The 18,717-nt window shown below is 46.8% G+C and overlaps 1 protein-coding gene across 1 annotated transcript in view; it reads right to left on the reverse strand.

Annotated features, from left to right (window-relative positions):
• Positions 1 to 26: 26 nt before the first annotated feature.
• znf318 (zinc finger protein 318) overlaps positions 27 to 18,717 on the reverse strand; it is a 20,277-nt gene continuing 1,586 nt past the window's right edge. The window contains exons 3-11 of the mRNA XM_088013366.1: positions 15,174 to 15,693; positions 13,791 to 14,997; positions 13,553 to 13,647; positions 13,327 to 13,426; positions 12,858 to 13,171; positions 4,304 to 4,483; positions 4,136 to 4,229; positions 3,676 to 3,794; positions 27 to 3,099 (exon numbers count right to left, since the gene is read on the reverse strand). Coding sequence (XP_087869492.1) covers positions 358 to 3,099; positions 3,676 to 3,794; positions 4,136 to 4,229; positions 4,304 to 4,483; positions 12,858 to 13,171; positions 13,327 to 13,426; positions 13,553 to 13,647; positions 13,791 to 14,997; positions 15,174 to 15,693 — 5,371 coding nt within the window. The 3' untranslated portion in view covers positions 27 to 357. The remainder of the gene's footprint in view (positions 3,100 to 3,675; positions 3,795 to 4,135; positions 4,230 to 4,303; positions 4,484 to 12,857; positions 13,172 to 13,326; positions 13,427 to 13,552; positions 13,648 to 13,790; positions 14,998 to 15,173; positions 15,694 to 18,717) is intronic.

Here is an 18,717-nt window from a genome sequence, read left to right on the forward strand (position 1 = left end):
GAAACGTTCAAGCAACGCAAGAAGAGAAGGGTTCAGAACATTCTTTATTAAAACTGCTGAAAGAAACAAATATTACAGCGTCAGCACGATGGAGGAGAAACATCTGCAGGCAAGAACACGGGAGCCGCTGGTGTCTAGATCTAAAGAGGAACATGACTTTAAATCCAAACCACAGAAACCTGCAGACTTTAGGAAATCAAAGCGTCTTATTGGTGGAAAACAAGGAGTCTGACGTAGAGCCGGGGCTTCTGGGAGGAGGAGGTCAGATCTCCACATCAGTCTGGTGCTTTAACAGTCCAAGTTTCCTTAACTTGTCATGTCCTCCCGCCCTGTAAATACCTCTGGGACCCCGGCATCCTACTCAAAGTTGAAAGTGTAGTCAAAGTCCAGGGCGGTCATGTCTGAAGGGAGACCCAAGGTTTCCGGGGTGACGTCCGTCCCTGGAGGATCCGTCTCTCTGTCCGAGGCGGCCTCCTGCTCCGGATCAGGAGACTCCAGACCTTTAGCTTCTGACGCCGTGAGGTCCTGGTTCCCTGCGCCTGGGTCCTGTTTGGGTTCTGGTTGACTCTGCTGCTGACGAGTCTGGTATCGGGTCTGGGAGCGGGTCTGACGAACCGGAGCAGCAGAAGGGGTCTTCTTCATTGCTGCTGCCTTACCTCTGGTTCTAGGACTTGGTTTGGGTTTAGGCTGTGGTTCTGGAGTTGTCTCCTGATGTGAATTAGCATCCTGGTCTATTTGGGTTTCAAACTGAGTTTCCGGCTGGAACAGTGGCTCAGCTGCTGGTTCCATCGAACCGGGCTTGGTCTGTGGGCAGATTTGAGATTTACGCCCAGGACTAGTGGGAGGACTTTGAGACAATCCTTCAGTAGGAGCTGGTGGAGTCTGTTCTGAGTGAGGTGGTGGGTCAGATGGTTCAGGACCTGCAGCCTTATCTGTTGGAGCTGTGATGTCCTGAAGAGACCAAACGGAGGTAATTTGAATGTCACCATCAGCCTGGGTTTGTGGGCTTTGAAACCCGTTCTGTGGAGAAGTTGGTATTGTATTTGGAGGTTCAGTAGAGGTGGGCGACAGAGAATGGTGTTGGGGGGCCGTTTGAGGTTCATGTGACGGCTCCTTCTGATGATCCGGGGGTTGAGATTCAGGTTTTTGTTGGGTTTGTTGTTGAGGTTGGGTGAGTTTTAGGGGTTTAGGCTCATTTTGGAGTTGTGGTTCAACCTGAGGTTGGGATTCAGGCATTTCCTGTGTTTGGGGTCTGGGTTCATCTGGGGGCTCTGATTGGTTGTGGGTCTGAGTTGGGAGTATCTTTGGTGTTTGGGTTTGTTGTTGGGGTTGATCTTGTGATTGGATCTGGGGTTCAGGTTTATTTTGGGACTGATTCTTATTTTGGACTGAAGGAGAACCTTTACCAGCTCCAACGTCGGTTTCTGTTCTGGAGAAAGAGGAAGGGCCGGCTTGGCCGAGGCTGCTGTAGAAGATGTCAAATAAGGCCTGAGCCTTGGCTGCAGCCAGGTTGCCCTGGAGCTTCTCCGACTTCTGAGGCCCTGCTAGCATGCTCTTGAAAGGAGGTGGCTTGACGAACACGGTGCGAGTCTGCTCACTTTCCGGGACGCCAGGAGCCGCCACATCGGACACAATCTTTATCAATGCTGGTTGTGAAGGCGTAGCTTTGGATGGAGTGAGTGGAGCAGCGGGAGCTAGAGGAGTCGCAGCTTTAACCTCTGATGGAGCAGACCGAGTTTCTGAGGATGCTGTGTTTAACGGAGCAGGGGAAGTTGTTGAAGGACTACTCTGTCCTGTTGCAGGTTTTGACTGGACCGGAGCAGGTTTAGGGAACAGTGGCCCTTGCTTCATTTCAGGTTTTGACTCAGCTGAATCAGGTTTAGAGGTATTCTGACATGGTCCAGGTTTCAACATTGAAGGAGGGAGTTTAGGACCAAACTGCTCTGGTCTGGTCACCGTGGGTGCAGCAGACATTACCCCCAACGGTCCAGCAGAGCTTACTGGAGGCCCAGGTTTGTTGTTGAACATCTGTGGGTTTGGGGACCTGAAAGGGGCCCTAGGAAAAGGCCCTGGTGGACCTCCATCGGTGCTTTGGGGTCTCATGTTCAGAAATGTGTTAAGGGATGCAGGTTTTCCTGCCAGGGAAGCTCTCCTCAGCGGAGCCACAGGAGCACGGAGGTTTGGGCGGATCTGTCCTCGACCAGACGTGTACCAAGGTGGAGATTTTAGCTCCTCACCAGCCAGCTTCTCAGCAATCTCTTTGGCAGCAGCCACTGACTTGGAGAAGGAGTCCTCTTCTTCCCCTGGCTTCTCCTTTGCAGCTGCTTCTTCGTCCTTGAGGAACTCTGCTGCAACTTTCTGGGCTTCCTTTGCCAGCTGGTTCTCTTTCTTCTTCCATGTGAACTTCCCAAACGAAGTGGCGGAGGCTGCAGAGGCCGGTGCTTTGCTGGCCTCCATCGCCTGCTTGCGGAGCTTCGCCCTCATGGCCGGACTCGGCCCACAGAAGATCTTGGGCAGCTCGTAGGGTTTTGGCGGAGGTTCAGACTTCCTGGCGTCTGGTTTCCCTCCTGGTTTCTCAGGCTCGGCTTTATGCTTCCCTTCATCTCGCTCTCTATCATGTTTAGATCTGGAATCTGAACATTTCTCCTCCTTGTATTTGTCCTCGGTGTATTTATTGCCGTACTTTGGATGACCATCATCGTCCCTGCGATGGCGGTGCCGATACTCTTCGTCTCGACTGCTGCCTCTGTACCGGCTGTTCCTGTCTTCATTCTCTCTGCTGTTGTGTTTCTCCTCCTTTTTGCTCTGTTTGTACTTTTCATCTTCATCTTTCTTGCTGTAAAACTTGTCTTCCTCCAGGCTCTTTCTGATTGCCTTCACTTTCTGCTCCTCTTCCTCTTTCTTTACTTTGATTTTTTCATCGCAGGTCTCGGCAGCCTCCTCTTCCTTCTTTTTGTCCTTTTTGTTTTTGTTCTTTTCGTCTCTGTCTTTATCGTCGTCGTCATATTTGCGTTTCTTTCCGCCTGCCTCCAAACCCAGGCCCGCCTGCCGGTCCAGATTCCTCCTCTGCTCATACAGCGGATTCTCCACCGTTTGTTTCTGGTGAAGGAAGCATGAAAAACAGAAATATGCATGAGTTTAGGTCCTGGGAAAGTTTTTATTGCTGAGACGAGAGGTCTTCAACGTGGGGAGGGACTGCAGGGATTTCTGATTATTTTTGAAATATTTCTTTAAATTCACAGCTATGTCTTTAGATACATAACATGAATCCAACATAATAAAATTATCTGTGATTACATTGTTTTGTTTTATTAATTTATCAGAATTAAAATGGGGTGAACTGGGGTGTTGAACCGGGTTTCACCACAGGGTGGCGGTGCTTCCCCAGTCCGCTCAGACACTTGAAGAAGAGCAGACCAGTAAAGACTCGCCGCCTCACCTTTAGCTCCAAGTTGTGACCAGACGACGTTTTGAGAGTGAACGAACTGTTCTGCTGCATTAGCACTTCAGCATTAGCATGCTAGTTGCCCTGCTAGCTTAGCAGCTAACTTTTGAGGAAGCAAAGTCAGAACCAGTGCAGCCGAGAACCGGGCCTGGGGTCCATGTCTGAAAGGATCCAGCTCTCTGCAGCAGCTGGAGGTGAAACTACACCAGCCGGCCTCCTGTAGCTCATACCTTGTATTTCTCATTGTGAGAGTGTGTGATGACGTGTTCCTCAGCACAGATGGCGTCTCCATAAAACTCCTTACACAGCAGGCAGAAGAACCCTCTGACAGGAACCAGGAACTCTGACCCTGCAGTCAAACACAAGCAGCACCGTTCAAACACCGGGCAGGAGACAAAACCAGCTTCCAATAGTGTTTACCTGGCGGACATCAGAACCTGTCAGGACCGAGAGATTCAGAGAAAATAGTTGCTGTTTCTATAGAGAATGGTGAGCAGTTATCTCAGAGCGCTAGCTGATGGAAAAACTAAAGAAAAGACATCAGAAGGTGTAAATGTCTTCTTCTCTGACACAGAGGTCCAATCTGAGTTCCACCTGGAAGTAAAAGACAGCTAACAAAATTCAGTGGCTCAGAGACCACATCAGCAGCCGCAGCTTTAATTGGATCAAATCTCGGCATGGTGCCAGTACCTTTGGCTGGTTTGGTCCGTTTGGCGTCTCCTGCGGTGGTCTTAGGGGTCTTGGTGGGACTGGAGGCCCAGGGCCGATCGTACGGATCCAAAGTCTGCGAGCAAAAAAACCCACGGTGAAATTGATCAGAGGAGAAAAGTGAGACATCAAACCGTGTGAAGAACAAACCTTCCGGTGCGGTTTGCTGTGTAAGTGTGTGAAAAAGTCAAACATGGAACCAGAAGTGATGTTACAGTTTTTGCACCAGTGGTTCCCAGCGTCATAATACTCAAACGGGTCAGGGGGCGGAGCCTCAGCGGTGAAGAGCAGCCGTTCTGGCGAGGCCTTCGTCGAAGTCGCTGGGGTTGACTAAAAAAATAAAGGAAAGCGGCGATTCAGAGCAGGAGGAGACGGAGACGGTCAGGACAGAAACAACAAGCAGCTACGAAGTGAAAACGACTTACCTTGACAGAGTCCAGACAGACTCGACATTCGTCACGCAACCATCACGAAATAAGACGAAATCAATGAAAACAAAACAGGACAAAGACGGCGCGCATCATACAACGTTCCTGCAGAAACTCCTGTCCGGTTTAACGCCACCGATGAGTAAAAACCGGGGAGCCACATTTACAGCTGGATCTTGGTGTTGCAGCGCCCCCTGCAGGAACCCTTTAGGTCAGGTTGTTCCTCAGCAAGATAAAGATTCAGATGAGCTGGAAGCGATTACAAGTTGGTTTGGTAAACGGCAGAGAGGTCCAGTCAGGTTCTGGTTCGCTCAGAGGGTCAGGCTGTACGAACCGGCTTCATATTCAGTCTTCATCTTTTGTGTCCAGGTGACATTAAAGCTTGGTTGGCCTTGAACTTTTTAAATTTTAATGAAAAGAAAACAGAGGTGATGGTGTTTGGACCCAGTGGCTCCTGTGAGTCCTCCTCTGTGGACCTGGGACCCTTGGAGGTTTATTTTAAACCTGTTATTACAGATCTTGGTTTTAAGGTGGACATGATCTCAGATTGGACGGCCAAATCAGAGCCGTGGTTAAGTCCAGCTTTTATCATTTAAGGCGATTGGCGTCAGTGAAATCAGCATTTTGAAACAGTGATCCAGGCTTTTATTTCGATTGGATTACTGTAACTCACTTTATCTGGGAGTCAGTCAGTCGCTGCTCTCACGTCTGCAGCTGGTTCAGATGCTGCTGCACCACTTAGGACAGGAACTCGACAGAGAGCAGGTGACCCCTGACCTCACTTCACTGGCTGCCTGTATATTTTAGGATTCATTTTAAAATTCTTATGTCTGTTTTTAAATCGCTACATAATCTGGCCCCGGCTTACCTCTCTGAGCTTCTTGACCCTACATACCCCATCGGTCTCTCAGGTCAGCAGATCAGCTGCTCCTGGAGGAACCGAGGTCCAGCAGGAAGCTCAGAGGGGACAGGGCTCCTCTGTCAGGGGCCCCATATGGACCGTCAGAGGGGCCCCTTCACTGTCCACTTTTAAAGCTCGTCTTAAACCCATCGATTTTACTCGGCTTTCAACTCCAGCAGGATCCAGTTTTAAATTGTTTGTTTTTGTTTATAAACTGTGAGTTTTTATTTTATGTTTTTTATTGTTATGTTGTGTTTTGATGTACAGCACTTTGTATCAGCTGTGGTTGTTTTAAAGTGCTTTATAGATAAAGTTGGTGTGGTATTCAATGAAAGGATTACAGGGCTGTTCATTAAAGCATTCTGTTATCTGTTATTAGGGTTCCACTGATAGATGGTCAATGTTGAAGCTATTGTGCCAATATTCACCATGGAGGTTGAATTCCCATGACAACAGCAGGAAGGGCACAAAGCAAGTCCGTGGAACGACCCGAACGTCCCAGACTGAACCTTGGTGCTCTCATTTGGCCCAATAGACCAACTGAGAGCATCAATATAAATGATTTTTCTACAGGTGGAGGACCAGGACGCGTTTGAACGCAGATGAAAATGAGGAAATGAAACGACACCATCCTGACTGATCCCACGTTCAGAACCGCCACCTTTCTACAGACAGAAAGGTGGCGCTCTCTCCGCACCGTTTGGTTCCGACATGCAGCAGGGCGCATGCTGAAGCAGTGGTGGTGTGGGACAGGTATCATGCAACCATGAGGCCACGCACCAACCGTTTGGGTTTCAGATGAAGCATTGGCAGCCTTTAGCTCTGCACCACTAACCGACCCGCAGCAGCAAAAACCAAAACACAGAACAGATCTGAAATCAGACCAACTCACCAGGAGCCCAACTCTGATTCTAACCAGATTAACCCAGGAAGTAGTCTGAGTGGTAGGAAGGTGAATAATAAACGTGTAAAAGGGTTTTGGCTCTCTTACCTCCAGCAGATACTGTGAGCTCATTAGAAACTAAAGTACTGGAAATCCAACTGGCTCACTCAAAGTAACTGCACATAAACTGGACCAAACAACAGCAAACAAGCTGTACAAACCAGAGGTCTTCAACGTCAAAGGAACTGCAGCGGGATCGTACATTTTCTGATTTTTCAGAAATTTTTGGCATGTTTTTTTAAATTCAAAGTTATGTCTTTAAGTACATATTAAAAAATATCCTACATGGTAAAATGATGCATGACACACAAAGGCGATCATATTGCTTTGCTTAATTAAATTAACTGAATTTCCACACTTTGGGACAACAAAGTGTGTACCTTTGTTGTCCCAACAACAAAGTAAGGTATTGTTTATGTAATCTGAAAGATTTGTTAAATGTCAAATGTCAGCAGTTTTGATTGAGGTAGCACATATGTGGTTTACAGAATGTTTTACCCACATAATATGTTTTAATTTATTTTCAGATACATGATTTCCTTAAGTGTTATGGCAATAGATCCAATATCTGTTTCATTCTCTAGACCTTTCAAAATAAAACTAAATTGCACAATAAAAATGCCTAAACAAATATCAGTCGTCCTAACTAAATTTTATAAAATACAAACAAACCATCTTACCCTAACTTAAATATTTCCTATTTATGGCTCTAACATTGAGCAAATCAATTAACACAAAGTTTTACATTTTTAAAGCCGCAGGAGAGAAACATGAATCAAACATAAACCGGAGGTCCGCTTTTATTTTGAAAAGCCTGCCAGGGGTCCAATCAGAAACTGAAATTTTAAGACAACTTCCTTTGCAATCAAAGAGTTTGATAGTACGTGCAAGAGGGTTTGTAGGTTTTGGCCTATGGGGCCTCTCATAGATTTTTGCTCGCAGAATCTGTTAATTTTCATCTGAAACGCGTTTTATATGTCTGTAGACTCTTATCTGGCTTTGTGTGGATGAGTACGCATATGGCAGAAACAAACCAAAATACACTAGCAGTTGGCTGCTAAGCTAGCGGGACAACTAGCATGCTAGCGCCGAAATAGAACAGTTATTTCACTCCCAGAACATAGTCTGCATAAGAGTGGTTGATGAAATAATAAATGTTATAGCAGAAAACCTTTATGGGAACCAAATCCACGTGCTTAGCAATCTGGAATTAAACAAAAATAAAACTTTACAGCTTGTGCCCTTCTTCATGAATCCGTCAGGACTAGCAAAGCAAACCGTCTCACGGGAAACACCGCCATCTTGTGGCGTAGCTTGGTATAACACCTAAATTCGCAGTTCTTTCGCCTTCTAATTGTAGATGGATGACACAGGGACACCTATAAGACCAATTTTAACTGAGGTTGCACATATGTGCTTTACAGGATTTTTTGCCCACACAATATTTTTTTTTTCAGATACATAATGTATTTTCCTGCATTCTTTTGGGAGCTTGTTGGTTCCTAATTACATATCAATCATAAAATCGGACCCTAACCTCCCGGAACCGGATTTGGGTTTGTTGCCTCAGGGCAACATTGAGCTGCAAGGGGTCTAAAACGGCAAGTTTTCTACAGTGATTATGAGAAATGAAATACAAATCAAACAAAAACTATATTCATAAAAAAAAAAAACTTTTTTGACAAAAATAAATCAGACATGGTTCCAACTCACCAAATATAAAATAAACAACTAACTTTCACTAATGAATGGTGCATTTGCACAAATTACTAAAACAAGCATTTGTGTGTTTGTACATGTGTATGTTTGGCAGAGTTAGAATCACTAAGGATGTTGAAATCAGTCTTTTTCCCCATTATATGTTAAACATCAGGAAGGAATTGCTTGCTGATGTGAAAAAAGTATGTATCACATTTTTGGCACCTGATTATTGGGGTACCTGGGAATCACCATCTGTTTATCTGATTATCTATGGGTTGTAGTGACCAGATTCACATCAGTGACAGGAGTTAGGGCTGCAGGTTATACGAGTTTGTAGTTCTGATTTTTTTTGGTAGAATTTGAGCCAAGCAAAGGACAACATTTCCACCAGCTCCCATGTCTGGCAGATTTGGTGGTGGTACGGCTCGCCCTGTGCAGGTTGTAAGGAACACCATCTGCACCAGCCATATGAAGTTCCCTGCAGACCCGTATATTTGGGTTTAGCAGGTATTGCTTCAGTCTTTACCTGCCTTGGAATGGGGCCATTTGTTCATTGATGACCAGCTCTTCACCCTTTGGGACTGAAGTTAGTTTTGATGATAAACAAACAATGAAATAATGGTTTTACAATGGATCCTCATGTTTTCAATGGGAATGACCCCAGCTTATGAGCCATGCACATTTTGTCCATGAAATGATCTTGCATCTATCTCCTGTTGCTGTTAGTCAATAAAAGTAAAAAAAAAATTGGCTTTGATAATTATTTTGTAATCAATTGCATATCATCACATTAGAATAATATTGTCTGAGCAAAAGGGCCCTAACTGTGCAATGTTGCCCTGAGGCAACAAACAAAAAAACAGTTTTAGCATATAAATTATTTAAAAAAATGTCTTGAAATTATCTATAATGCTTCTTTACATACTCACAGATATTAAAATATTTTAGTTAGAGTGACCCAAATTTAAACATGAAGAAAAGTGATGTATAACTTACAAGTAGGAGGCAAGGTGTAGCATGCACCTCTGCTTCATAAAAAGGACTGCTCCTCTTCTAAAAGGTCATATGAACCACAATACCTCTTTTATTTGGACAAAAATATGTCTGGAGGTATTTTAAATCATTCCCCCCAAAAATAAAATTACAGAGCAAAGTGAGGTACAGAAATGTGGTTTGTTGCCCGAGGGCAACGCCATGCCATAGAGGGTTTTAATTTGCAAAACGATATTATGTATCTGAAAAAAAAAATTGTGTGGGCAAAAAATCCTGTAAAGCACATATGTGCAACCTCAGTTAAAATTGGTCTTATAGGTGTCCCTGTGTCATCCTGAAGTCAGAAAAGTACCTGGTAAGGTATTGTTGATGTAATCTGAAAGATTTGTTAAATGTTAAATGTCAGCAATTTTGATTGAGGTAGCACATATGTGGTTTACAGAATGTTTTGCCAACATAAAATGTTTTAATTTATTTTCAGATACATGATTTCCTTTAGTGTTATGGCAACAGATCCAATGGGCTCTTTGCACCTAAGGCGTTGACGTCACATCTCCAGGAGCTAATGCGGCTCACTTTTTTCGCTTTGAGTTACCATGACTGGTAGAAAAGACTAAGTCGTATTTCAGATGCAAAAAAACAATACTATGAACATTGTTGTCTTCCTAATATAATGGGCTTTTAAGTTTTCGTTAATTTCCAAGCGATCCTGAATTAAGAAGATGGCTTGTAAATATCTGTCGCTACCAGCTAACGCCGCACAGCAAAGTTTGCAGCCTTCACTTCACTCCGGATCAGCCTAAAACTACCGGGGATACGGATGGTAAATAAAGGAGCCTCCTTGAGTTATTTCCATGGAATCACTTCTGCATTCAGCCTGAAAGAGTTTATGGGAACGAGAGAGCAGACCAGAGGCAGACAGCCGAGCAACTGATCCGCCTGTACATCCTGCTGTAAACACCGTCCTATCTGAGCTCTTCACAAGAAACATGCAAAGGTAATAAAACGAAATAACACGGAGACATGAAGCAACACGGTCATATTTTTCTAAAAGCAGCAACTTGAACCTGAACAGCTGAACCAGATCTCTGACACCAGAGCTGCGCTACTGTTAAGCTATGAGGCTTGTTGAGCTTCGTCAGGCTTCGGAAGTAAAAAGCCCGAACCGGAACCTCCCCGTTAGTCTGTGACACTAACGACAATAAACATACATAATATACTAGAAAATAAGATAAATACATTGTCCGTTAGAATGTTTAGATACTTAAATAGCACATTTTACAAGAACAATGTCCGAGAATATTGCCTACTAGCATAAGCTAACGTTAATGTTAGCCACAAAGTTTAAGTAAAACAATGTATAACGAGGCGAACATCTTAAAACCTTTCTCCAGCTGACTTGTTGGGGCTTCGGATCGATGTACAAACCTTGGCCAAGCCCTGCAAGCAATATCAGTCGTCCTAACTAAATTTTATAAAATACAAACAAACCTTCTTACAAATAACTTAAATATTTCCTATTTATGGCTCTAACACTTAGCAAATCAATTAACACAAAGCTTTACATTTTTAAAGCCGCAGGAGAGAAACATGAATCAAACATAAACCGGAGGTCCGCTTTTATTTTGAAAAGCCTGCCAGGGGTCCAATCAGAAATTGAAATTTTAAGATTACTTCCGTTGCACGTGTAAGAGAGTTTGTAGGTTTTGGCTTATGGGGCCTCTCATAAAAATCTGTATTGTGTTAAAAGATCTGCATTTTCTGAATAACAACACTTTGTTCCTAGTAGTGGCATTAGAAAGCCATCAGTTTATTAATATACTCTGGCTCTGGTCCCGTTAATATGCACTAAAACATCCGACATGATGGCTGACCAGCTATGAGCTTCAACTACTGAGGGTGTACTTAGTTTTCCATCTCATTCACAGCGATGCATCAGTCAACTACAGGCAGCGGCGCCGGATTCGTGTGTGTGTGTGTGTGTGTGGGGGGGGGGGGTGTTTCGTCATCTCTGTTTCGCACTTTGAATGTCAGATGCTTGTTCAGTTGACACAATGGCGCCTGTCAATCAACTCATTGGGTTTGTCGCAATTTGCCCCGAAGTCAGCGCCCCTTCCCTGGAGGTCAAAGCTGTCGGGTCCATCATGCGAAGCGGCCTGGCTACTGATTTACTGATTGCTGGCTATTAAATGCGCTGCAGTGAAACAGATTTGGTTTAAAAATAACCAGAAAAAATTGTTAAAAGTTGTGGGGGAACATGCACAAAGAATGCTTTACCCAGAGCATTTAGAGGAAGGAATAAAGTTGATCCCATTTTCAAAACTGGAGTCTGATAAATGCCTGCAGCCGATCTAAGAACAGCTGAACACAGAGATCCATTAAAACACCATGTTTGTATGAAGCTTTGTCGTTATTACATCATATTCTTAATGGTTAAATATCAATGCGTGAAGCTTGGTCCAAAGCAATAGATAAGTGCTGCGTCTAAAGTGCTGCGTCTACAGTTTGCGGCGCGATTTGAACAGTTTTGAGCGTTTGAAGCTTCGAGCGCGTTCAACACGTCCGACGCTTCACAAAGACTTTGAATGTAAACCAGACGCACTTGACGCTCAACGCGCGTTTGGTGTGAACGCACCAAAAGTGCAACGCGCTAAACTTGAAGCGCCAGAGGCGTTTCCTAACGCGCCTAGTGCGAACGCACCATTAGCGGGTTAAACGGTTGTCCAAGCGGGTGACCCGTCAGGTGACCCGTCAGGTCTTCAGTTCTCCAAACTACAAAAAAAAAAAAGCTCATAAACCGGCGACCTGCCAGAACGGCAGAACTTTAATGTGCTTGTTATTTAGCAGAGAAAAATAAATTTCAATTCAACAGCCAGAGACCTAAAAAACCATCAGTGGCCATCGGTACTGATGGCTGATTGGCTTTTGGAGGAAAGAAATATATTCCCACAATTATTGTTCAACTTGAGCAAAAATGATCTGCTCTGGGCAAAGTGTGGGTCAGCATTTGGTCCGGACTGATAACGGACATGTGGCCCCAATGTCTTCTTTTTTTTTCATCCCAACACCATTAGAAAGAAAACATCGTCACGGTTCTATAAATACTCCTTTTGGGCCAAATGTGGCACAAATACAGAAATCTCATTTAATTTTTAGGCAGAGTTGGTTCAGACCTGGATCGGATCAGAGCAGGAGCCTTTTTTCAGGTGTCAGACCGGTTCCTGATCCCAACCCGACCCAAAGCTGCCATGTGGTAAACCTTTGGGTGACCGTTATGACCTGGAGCCTTTTGGTCCGGATCTCAGTGCTGCAGGTTTTATCTGTACCTCTGTCTGTATATAAACATAGAGAGGTGTCAGCCACAGATTGTCAGAGTTGCTCGTGGCCTGTGGAAATGTCTGGCGGGACCAGCGCAGGGCCATAAAGTTCTGCCGCCTTTGACTACAGGTAAAGCCAAATTATCTAATTAGCACTTCTTGTACACAAGGCCGACAATGGAGTTATTGAAAAGGATATCTATAAATACCTTCACAAAACATCAAACAATGTGAACTCACCCTTTAAATGCAATAATGAACCTATTAAGGAAGCAGGAGAACTGATTGGATCTTTACTCTCTGCTTCCATCATGTGACTTATACTGATATCAGCTGACTGACTAAGACAGAAGGTTGTATTGGAACCTTGTGGGCCCTAGCTATGCTGTCTGACAGTAAACCTCCTCTGAAGAAGCCGTACCTTTAAGGCGGTGCTGCCGGCAGCTGGCTGCTCCTCTGGGTTCCTCCCCTGCTCCCGTTTTTCACTCTTCGGAGGCAACTCCTCCTGGTCCCGGATTTTAGGCAGCTTGCTGATCTTGCCGGGCCGATCTAAAGGGCTCAGGCCAAGGATTTGCGCGACCTTCTCAATCTCGGTGCGCTTCCTCTCGGCAGCCTCGTGCTCCTTGCGGAGGTTGGAAATCTTCGCCATGACCTCGTCCTGCAGGCGGTTTATCTCCTGCAGCAGGGGGTCCTTATGGCCGTCCTTCTCACGGCGCTTCTTCCTCAGCAGCTCGCCTGAAAACAGGAACGTCCAGATCATTGTCAGAACTGTAATTTTCACCGTCACCAGTGGGGAGAGGTGTTGCAACTCTATACTTCAGCTGGACCCAGCTCATCTGTTTGGACTTCAGGACCTGGATCAGACCAGTGCAGAACCCTCAGGAACTCACCCTGCTGCTTCCTGAGTCGCTCCAGCTCCTTTATCAGATACTCTTTTTTCGTCATTCTGACTTCCCGCTCTTGCCTCAGCTTCTCCCGCTCCTCCAGAACCTGAAAACAGAAACCCAGTCAGTAGAAACAGAACCGCAGGACTGGGTGGTCAGGAAAACCACAGAGCTGCACAGGAGTCCTGCCAGGACAGGTAAAGACAGGAAGTGACGCGTGCAGGTGAGTCACCTTTAGTTTCTCGCTCTCATTGTTCTGCTCGTCAGAAATGCTCTGGTCCTGACTCCGCCGCCGCTGCTCTTCCTGACCAACACTCCTCGCAAAACCTGAGGACCAAACACACAGCTAATGGACAGGAACGCAGCACCAGCCTCTCTGACTGGTTCTGGTCGCTTCCTGAACCAGTCTAACTGGATCACCTGCAGGTTTGAGTGACCAATCACAGCAGATCTCAGTCTGGGTTCCTCACCTAAGGCCCCCGTCTCTGGAGTGGGTTTTCTGTAAGCCTTTTTGTAGGTGGGAGGCGGCGTGAGGTTCTCTGTGGCAGGCTGAGGGGGCAGGGTCATGTTAGGCGGTGGGTACATGGGGGGCCACTGCTGATGGATGTAGGGCAGGTAGTTTCCATACTGGCTGTATGCTGAAGGAGGGTAGTTTGGGGGCATCATGCCAGGGAGCTGTGGGGGAGGGTAAGTAGGGATGGGCATGCCTGTGTGAGTTGGGATGGGGGCGGGATCAGAGGTCTGACTCTGAGGCAGCATTGGGGTACTCCACTCATTCTTTGTCTCCTTGACCTCCCAATCTTTGGAAGTTTTAGCAGCTGTGGTCTTCTTGGACTCATGGTCCTCGCTGCTCCAGCTGGCCCCCCGTTTGGTGCCCCGCCCATGACTGCGACTGCGACTTCTGCTGCTGCTTGAACTGCCGCTTTGGCTCCGCCTCCCCCGGCCTCGGCTATGGCGGCTGCCGTTGGAGCTGCCGGAAGAGTATCGTCGCCGCGTGGGTGTCTTTGGAGGCTGCTTGTTGCCATGAAGGCGCTCCTTGGTCCTGGCAGCCATCTTGCTGATCTCACCAACACCCAGGTCAAGCCCAATGGTTTTCAGGAGATCCTGGATCTTCTCGTACTCCTCCAAAGCCTGGCGCTCACTCTCCTCTAGTGGCTCTGTTCCCGGAGGATAGGCCATGACATTCTGGTTGGGGCTGATGCTGGGCTGACTCGTGTGCCTGTTCGGCTCACTCACAGACGGAGTGACCTGAAGGTGAGGTGAAATGGTTGGAGGGCAGCTGTACACTTGACTGGCCGTGGCTCTTTGCGAGGGGAGATCAGAGTACAGCGAGTCTTCCGTCACATCTCCGTACAGATCCAGGCTGTGATGTCGGTCTGGCTCTGGTGCTGCTGACATTTTGGGCTCCTCCAATTCTCCATACAGAAACTTTTCTTCATCATCAATATCGTCCAGGACTCTCTGTGAAACGCCGCCCACTGGCTCTGCCACGCCCAACAGATTCAGGATTTCTTTGATCTCATTGTTGAGGTTGGCCCGTTGAGACATCTCCGGGTCGGACCGCAGTTCTGAAAGAACAGCTGCCACAGCACGCGGGTCATTCAGCTTAACAGCCTGCATCAACTGGTCGGCCACACGAGCCATGGTGCGGTCCAGATCCCTGGGTGAGTCGGAGCTCTGTGGCACAGAAGCACAACGTGATGCAACGCCACCTCATCAAACCCAAAACCAGTCCTTCCTTATTGTAGTATCATCACATTCTAATATAAGCTAAAGCTTAGTAGCAGAGCAACCTGGCATTTCCAGGATAGAACCACTAATTAGCAATTAAACTGGTACCAGACTGAACATACCCGAAAAGACGGCGAGTCTTCGTAACTGTTGTGCTTCTTCAGGATGGATTTGGTAGGTTGACCCAGTAGCTCCTCTACCTCCCTCCTGCGTCGGGCCAGCTCCAGCTCTTTAAACTGCTTCCTGGACGGATCATTCTTGTCTCTGATGGAACTCGAGCTGCTGGAGCTCGAACTGCTGAGACTACGACTCCTTCCTCTGCTCTTTCCCCGAGATCTGGAACTGGATCTAGACTTGCTGCGGGCTCGACTCTTGCTCCGCCCACGACTCTTGGCCCGGCTTTTGCTGCGTCCCCGGCTCCTGTCTGGACTCCGACTCTCTCCACGGTGACGACTCTTGCTGCGTCCCCGGCTCCTGTCTGGACTCCGACTCTCTCCACGGTGACGACTCTTGCTGCGTCCCCGGCTCCTGTCTGGACTCCGACTCTCTCCACGGTGACGACTCTTGCTGCGTCCCCGGCTCCGGCCTGGACTTCGACCCCTGCTACCACTTCGCTCGTATTCAGTTCGGGGTAGGTAATCTCTGTAGGAAAGCATAAGTAGAGCTGACTAAGCACATCTGGATCAACAAGGGATCTTCCTGGTTCTTGCTGGGTACAGAAGTCTCAAAATGTGTAGTGTGATCAAGTGTCCTACTTCCTGGTGTCTGAACTGCTCTGTGGAGAACACATTCAATTATCTTAACAAACTGGACTGAATAAAATTAATTATATGGAATAACAAGAATCTCCAAGAACCATATTAATGGAGAACAGCTGATAAATGAGATATGAACAAAATTCCTCATGCAATTGTACCAACAAAGAAATCATCCATCTATTTTCTTCTGCTAATCTGGCATCGGGTCATGGGGTCAGCGGCCTATGCGGGAGGCCAAGACTTCCCTCTTCCCAGCCACTGGTCCAGCTCCTCCATGGGAACCCCTAGGCATTTCCAGGCCACCTGAAGAACATTGTCCCTTCTGTGTATCCTGGGTCTTTCTCTGGGTCTCCTCTTTCTGGGACCTGAATTCCTCACCAGGGAGGTGTCCATCCTAACCAGATCCCAAGCCACCTTAACTGGCTCTTCATGTGGAGAAGCAGCAGATGCTCCTGGATGGCCGAGCTTCTATCCCTAAGGGAAAGTCCAAACACCTTACAGAGAAAACTCATGTCGGCTGCTTGTACCTGTGATCTTGTTCTTTTGACCTCTACCTAAAGCTCATGACCATAGACGATGGTAGGAACGTAGATCAACTGGTAAATCGAGACCTTTGCTTTTTGACTCAGCTCTCTCTTCACCACACAGGTATAGCGCCTGCTTCACTGCAGACGCTGCACCAATCTGTCTCCATCCCGAGATACTTAAACTCCTCCACTTGGGGCAGGACACCCCACGCCCCTGACCAAGAGAAGGCTCTCTACCCTTATCAGGACCATGGCCTCGGATTTGGAGGCACTGATCCTCATCCTGGTCGCTTCACACTCAGCCACGAACCGCTTCAGCGAGAGCTGCAGATCACGATCTGATGAAGCTAATAGAACCACATCATCCGCAATAAGCAGAGATGCGATCCTAAGGCCACCAAAACGGATCCCCTCAACACCTCGGCTGGTCAGAGATTCTGTCCATGAAAGTAATGAACAGAATTGGTGACAAAGGGCAGCCTTGGCGGAGTCCAACTCTCACTGGAAACAAGCCCGACTTACTGCCGGCAATGCGGACCAGACTCTGATACCGGTCATACAGGGACCTGACAGCCCGTATCAAAGGGCCCGGTACCTCATTCTCCCAGAGAACCCCTCACAAGGCCCCCTGGGGACACGGTCGAACGCCTTCTCCAAGTCCACAAAACACATGTGTAGAGTTGGTCCAGTGTTCCACAACCAGAACCAGACTGCTCTTCCTGAATCTGAGGTACGTCTATCTGATGAACTCTCCTCTCCAGGACCCCTGAATAGACCTTACCAGGGAAGCTTAAGAGTGTGGCCCCTCTGTAATTGGAGCACACTCTGCGCGGACCCCCTTTTTGAACAAGGGAAGCCCCCCAGTCTGACCAATCCCCACATGCCCCCGATGTCTACACAATATTGCAGAGTCATATCAAACGAGTAGATCTTTAACCACCTCAGTGACCACCAGAGATTGGAGAGCCAGACTGAATGTCCCCAGGCTCAGCTTACTCACTGGATGATGTGCTGGTGGGACTGAGGAGGTTTTTGAAGTATTCTGCTCACACTGACCTCATCCCCAAGTTGAGGTCAGTAGCACACCATCCCTACAATGAATAGTGCTGGTGAGGTCAGAGAGCCCTCATCTCAAAAAGGGGGACTTAACCTACCAGGTAGCACTGTGCCACAGCCTGACACACAGCAGGAGAAAGACTCAGAGGACAGATGTACAACTTGCAGTGCTGAATCTAGAGCAGAGTCCATTTTTCCAGAGGTTATTGCAGTCTCCTGAATGCTTCCTGTTACCTCCACAGATAGTGGAGGAAGAGTTACTTATAGGACTGAGATGAACAAGCCCAAGCATTGAGAAGCTGTAAATTACACCATGAGCTATCTTATTTTCTTCCTCAAAGGTTAGTTCAAAAGTATCCACCATTCATTGAACATAACCAGAGTGGACTGCCACATGGACCAGGCCCACCAGTGGAACATCGTTTTCATATTCACCAACTTGAATCCTTTGCTAGAGACATGCAGGTTTTCAACCCCGGTAATCAGGAGTCAAACATGCATGAGATCAATGCTGCCTGCTTGACTTGCCCTCTTCCTGAAGCTCATTTGGAAACCAACAGCTAGGACCGTTCATGTTTTCGTAAAAACTCTTCGCACTGAGATGGGTTGATAGTTATTCAGGTCTTTGTCAGGCTTTAAGAGAGGAGTATTCTGTACACAGAGGTCAGGATTCTGCTGCTTTTCATGCTTCTTGGGTTCTGCAGGGAGAACATGAACCACCCCGAGAGCACCGCCTCAGGTTGAGAAAACCTTATTTTCAGACCTCAAAAATGGTCACCTTTTAAAGTCTTTATTCCTTCCTAACCTCCAGGGAACTGTTCGGTGTGCCTTGTGGGACAAGGAGCCTTAGCATGACAGGTTCACAGATCCACTCAGTTTGCATGGGAAACACGTGGGTTACCCTAACCAGGCAGCGGGGCTCGGCGGCCGATCAGAGGTTTGAACATTCAGACAGAGAACAAACCCAAAAGAAGGCAGAAAGCCAGTTCCCCTAACAAAGGTTTCCATTGCTGCGTTTCCATTACAAATGAGAGCAAATCTTTGTCTATATTCTGCTAATGTAAAAATAAAACAACTTTGCAATTGGGTTGTTTCCATTACAAAAAATTGAATTAAAATCACAGGTGAATAAGCTTGTTCACCATAGGTCATTAAACATGAGATGTATTCATAATCCATCAGCCAATAGGAGGAGATGTCGGATGCGTTGGAGCAAAAAGCCCCGCCCCCTTGGGAGCGGCTACTTATCTGCGTTTTGGGGAAACTGTAGTGGGTTTGACAGAAGAGCGATGGACTCAGCAGGTTTACGGTCGGTGAGAGGAGCC

The sequence above is a fragment of the Poecilia mexicana genome, unplaced genomic scaffold (assembly GCF_051168715.1).
Source record: "Poecilia mexicana isolate PSO_F unplaced genomic scaffold, ASM5116871v1 scaffold_15, whole genome shotgun sequence".
NCBI lineage: Eukaryota > Metazoa > Chordata > Actinopteri > Cyprinodontiformes > Poeciliidae > Poecilia > Poecilia mexicana.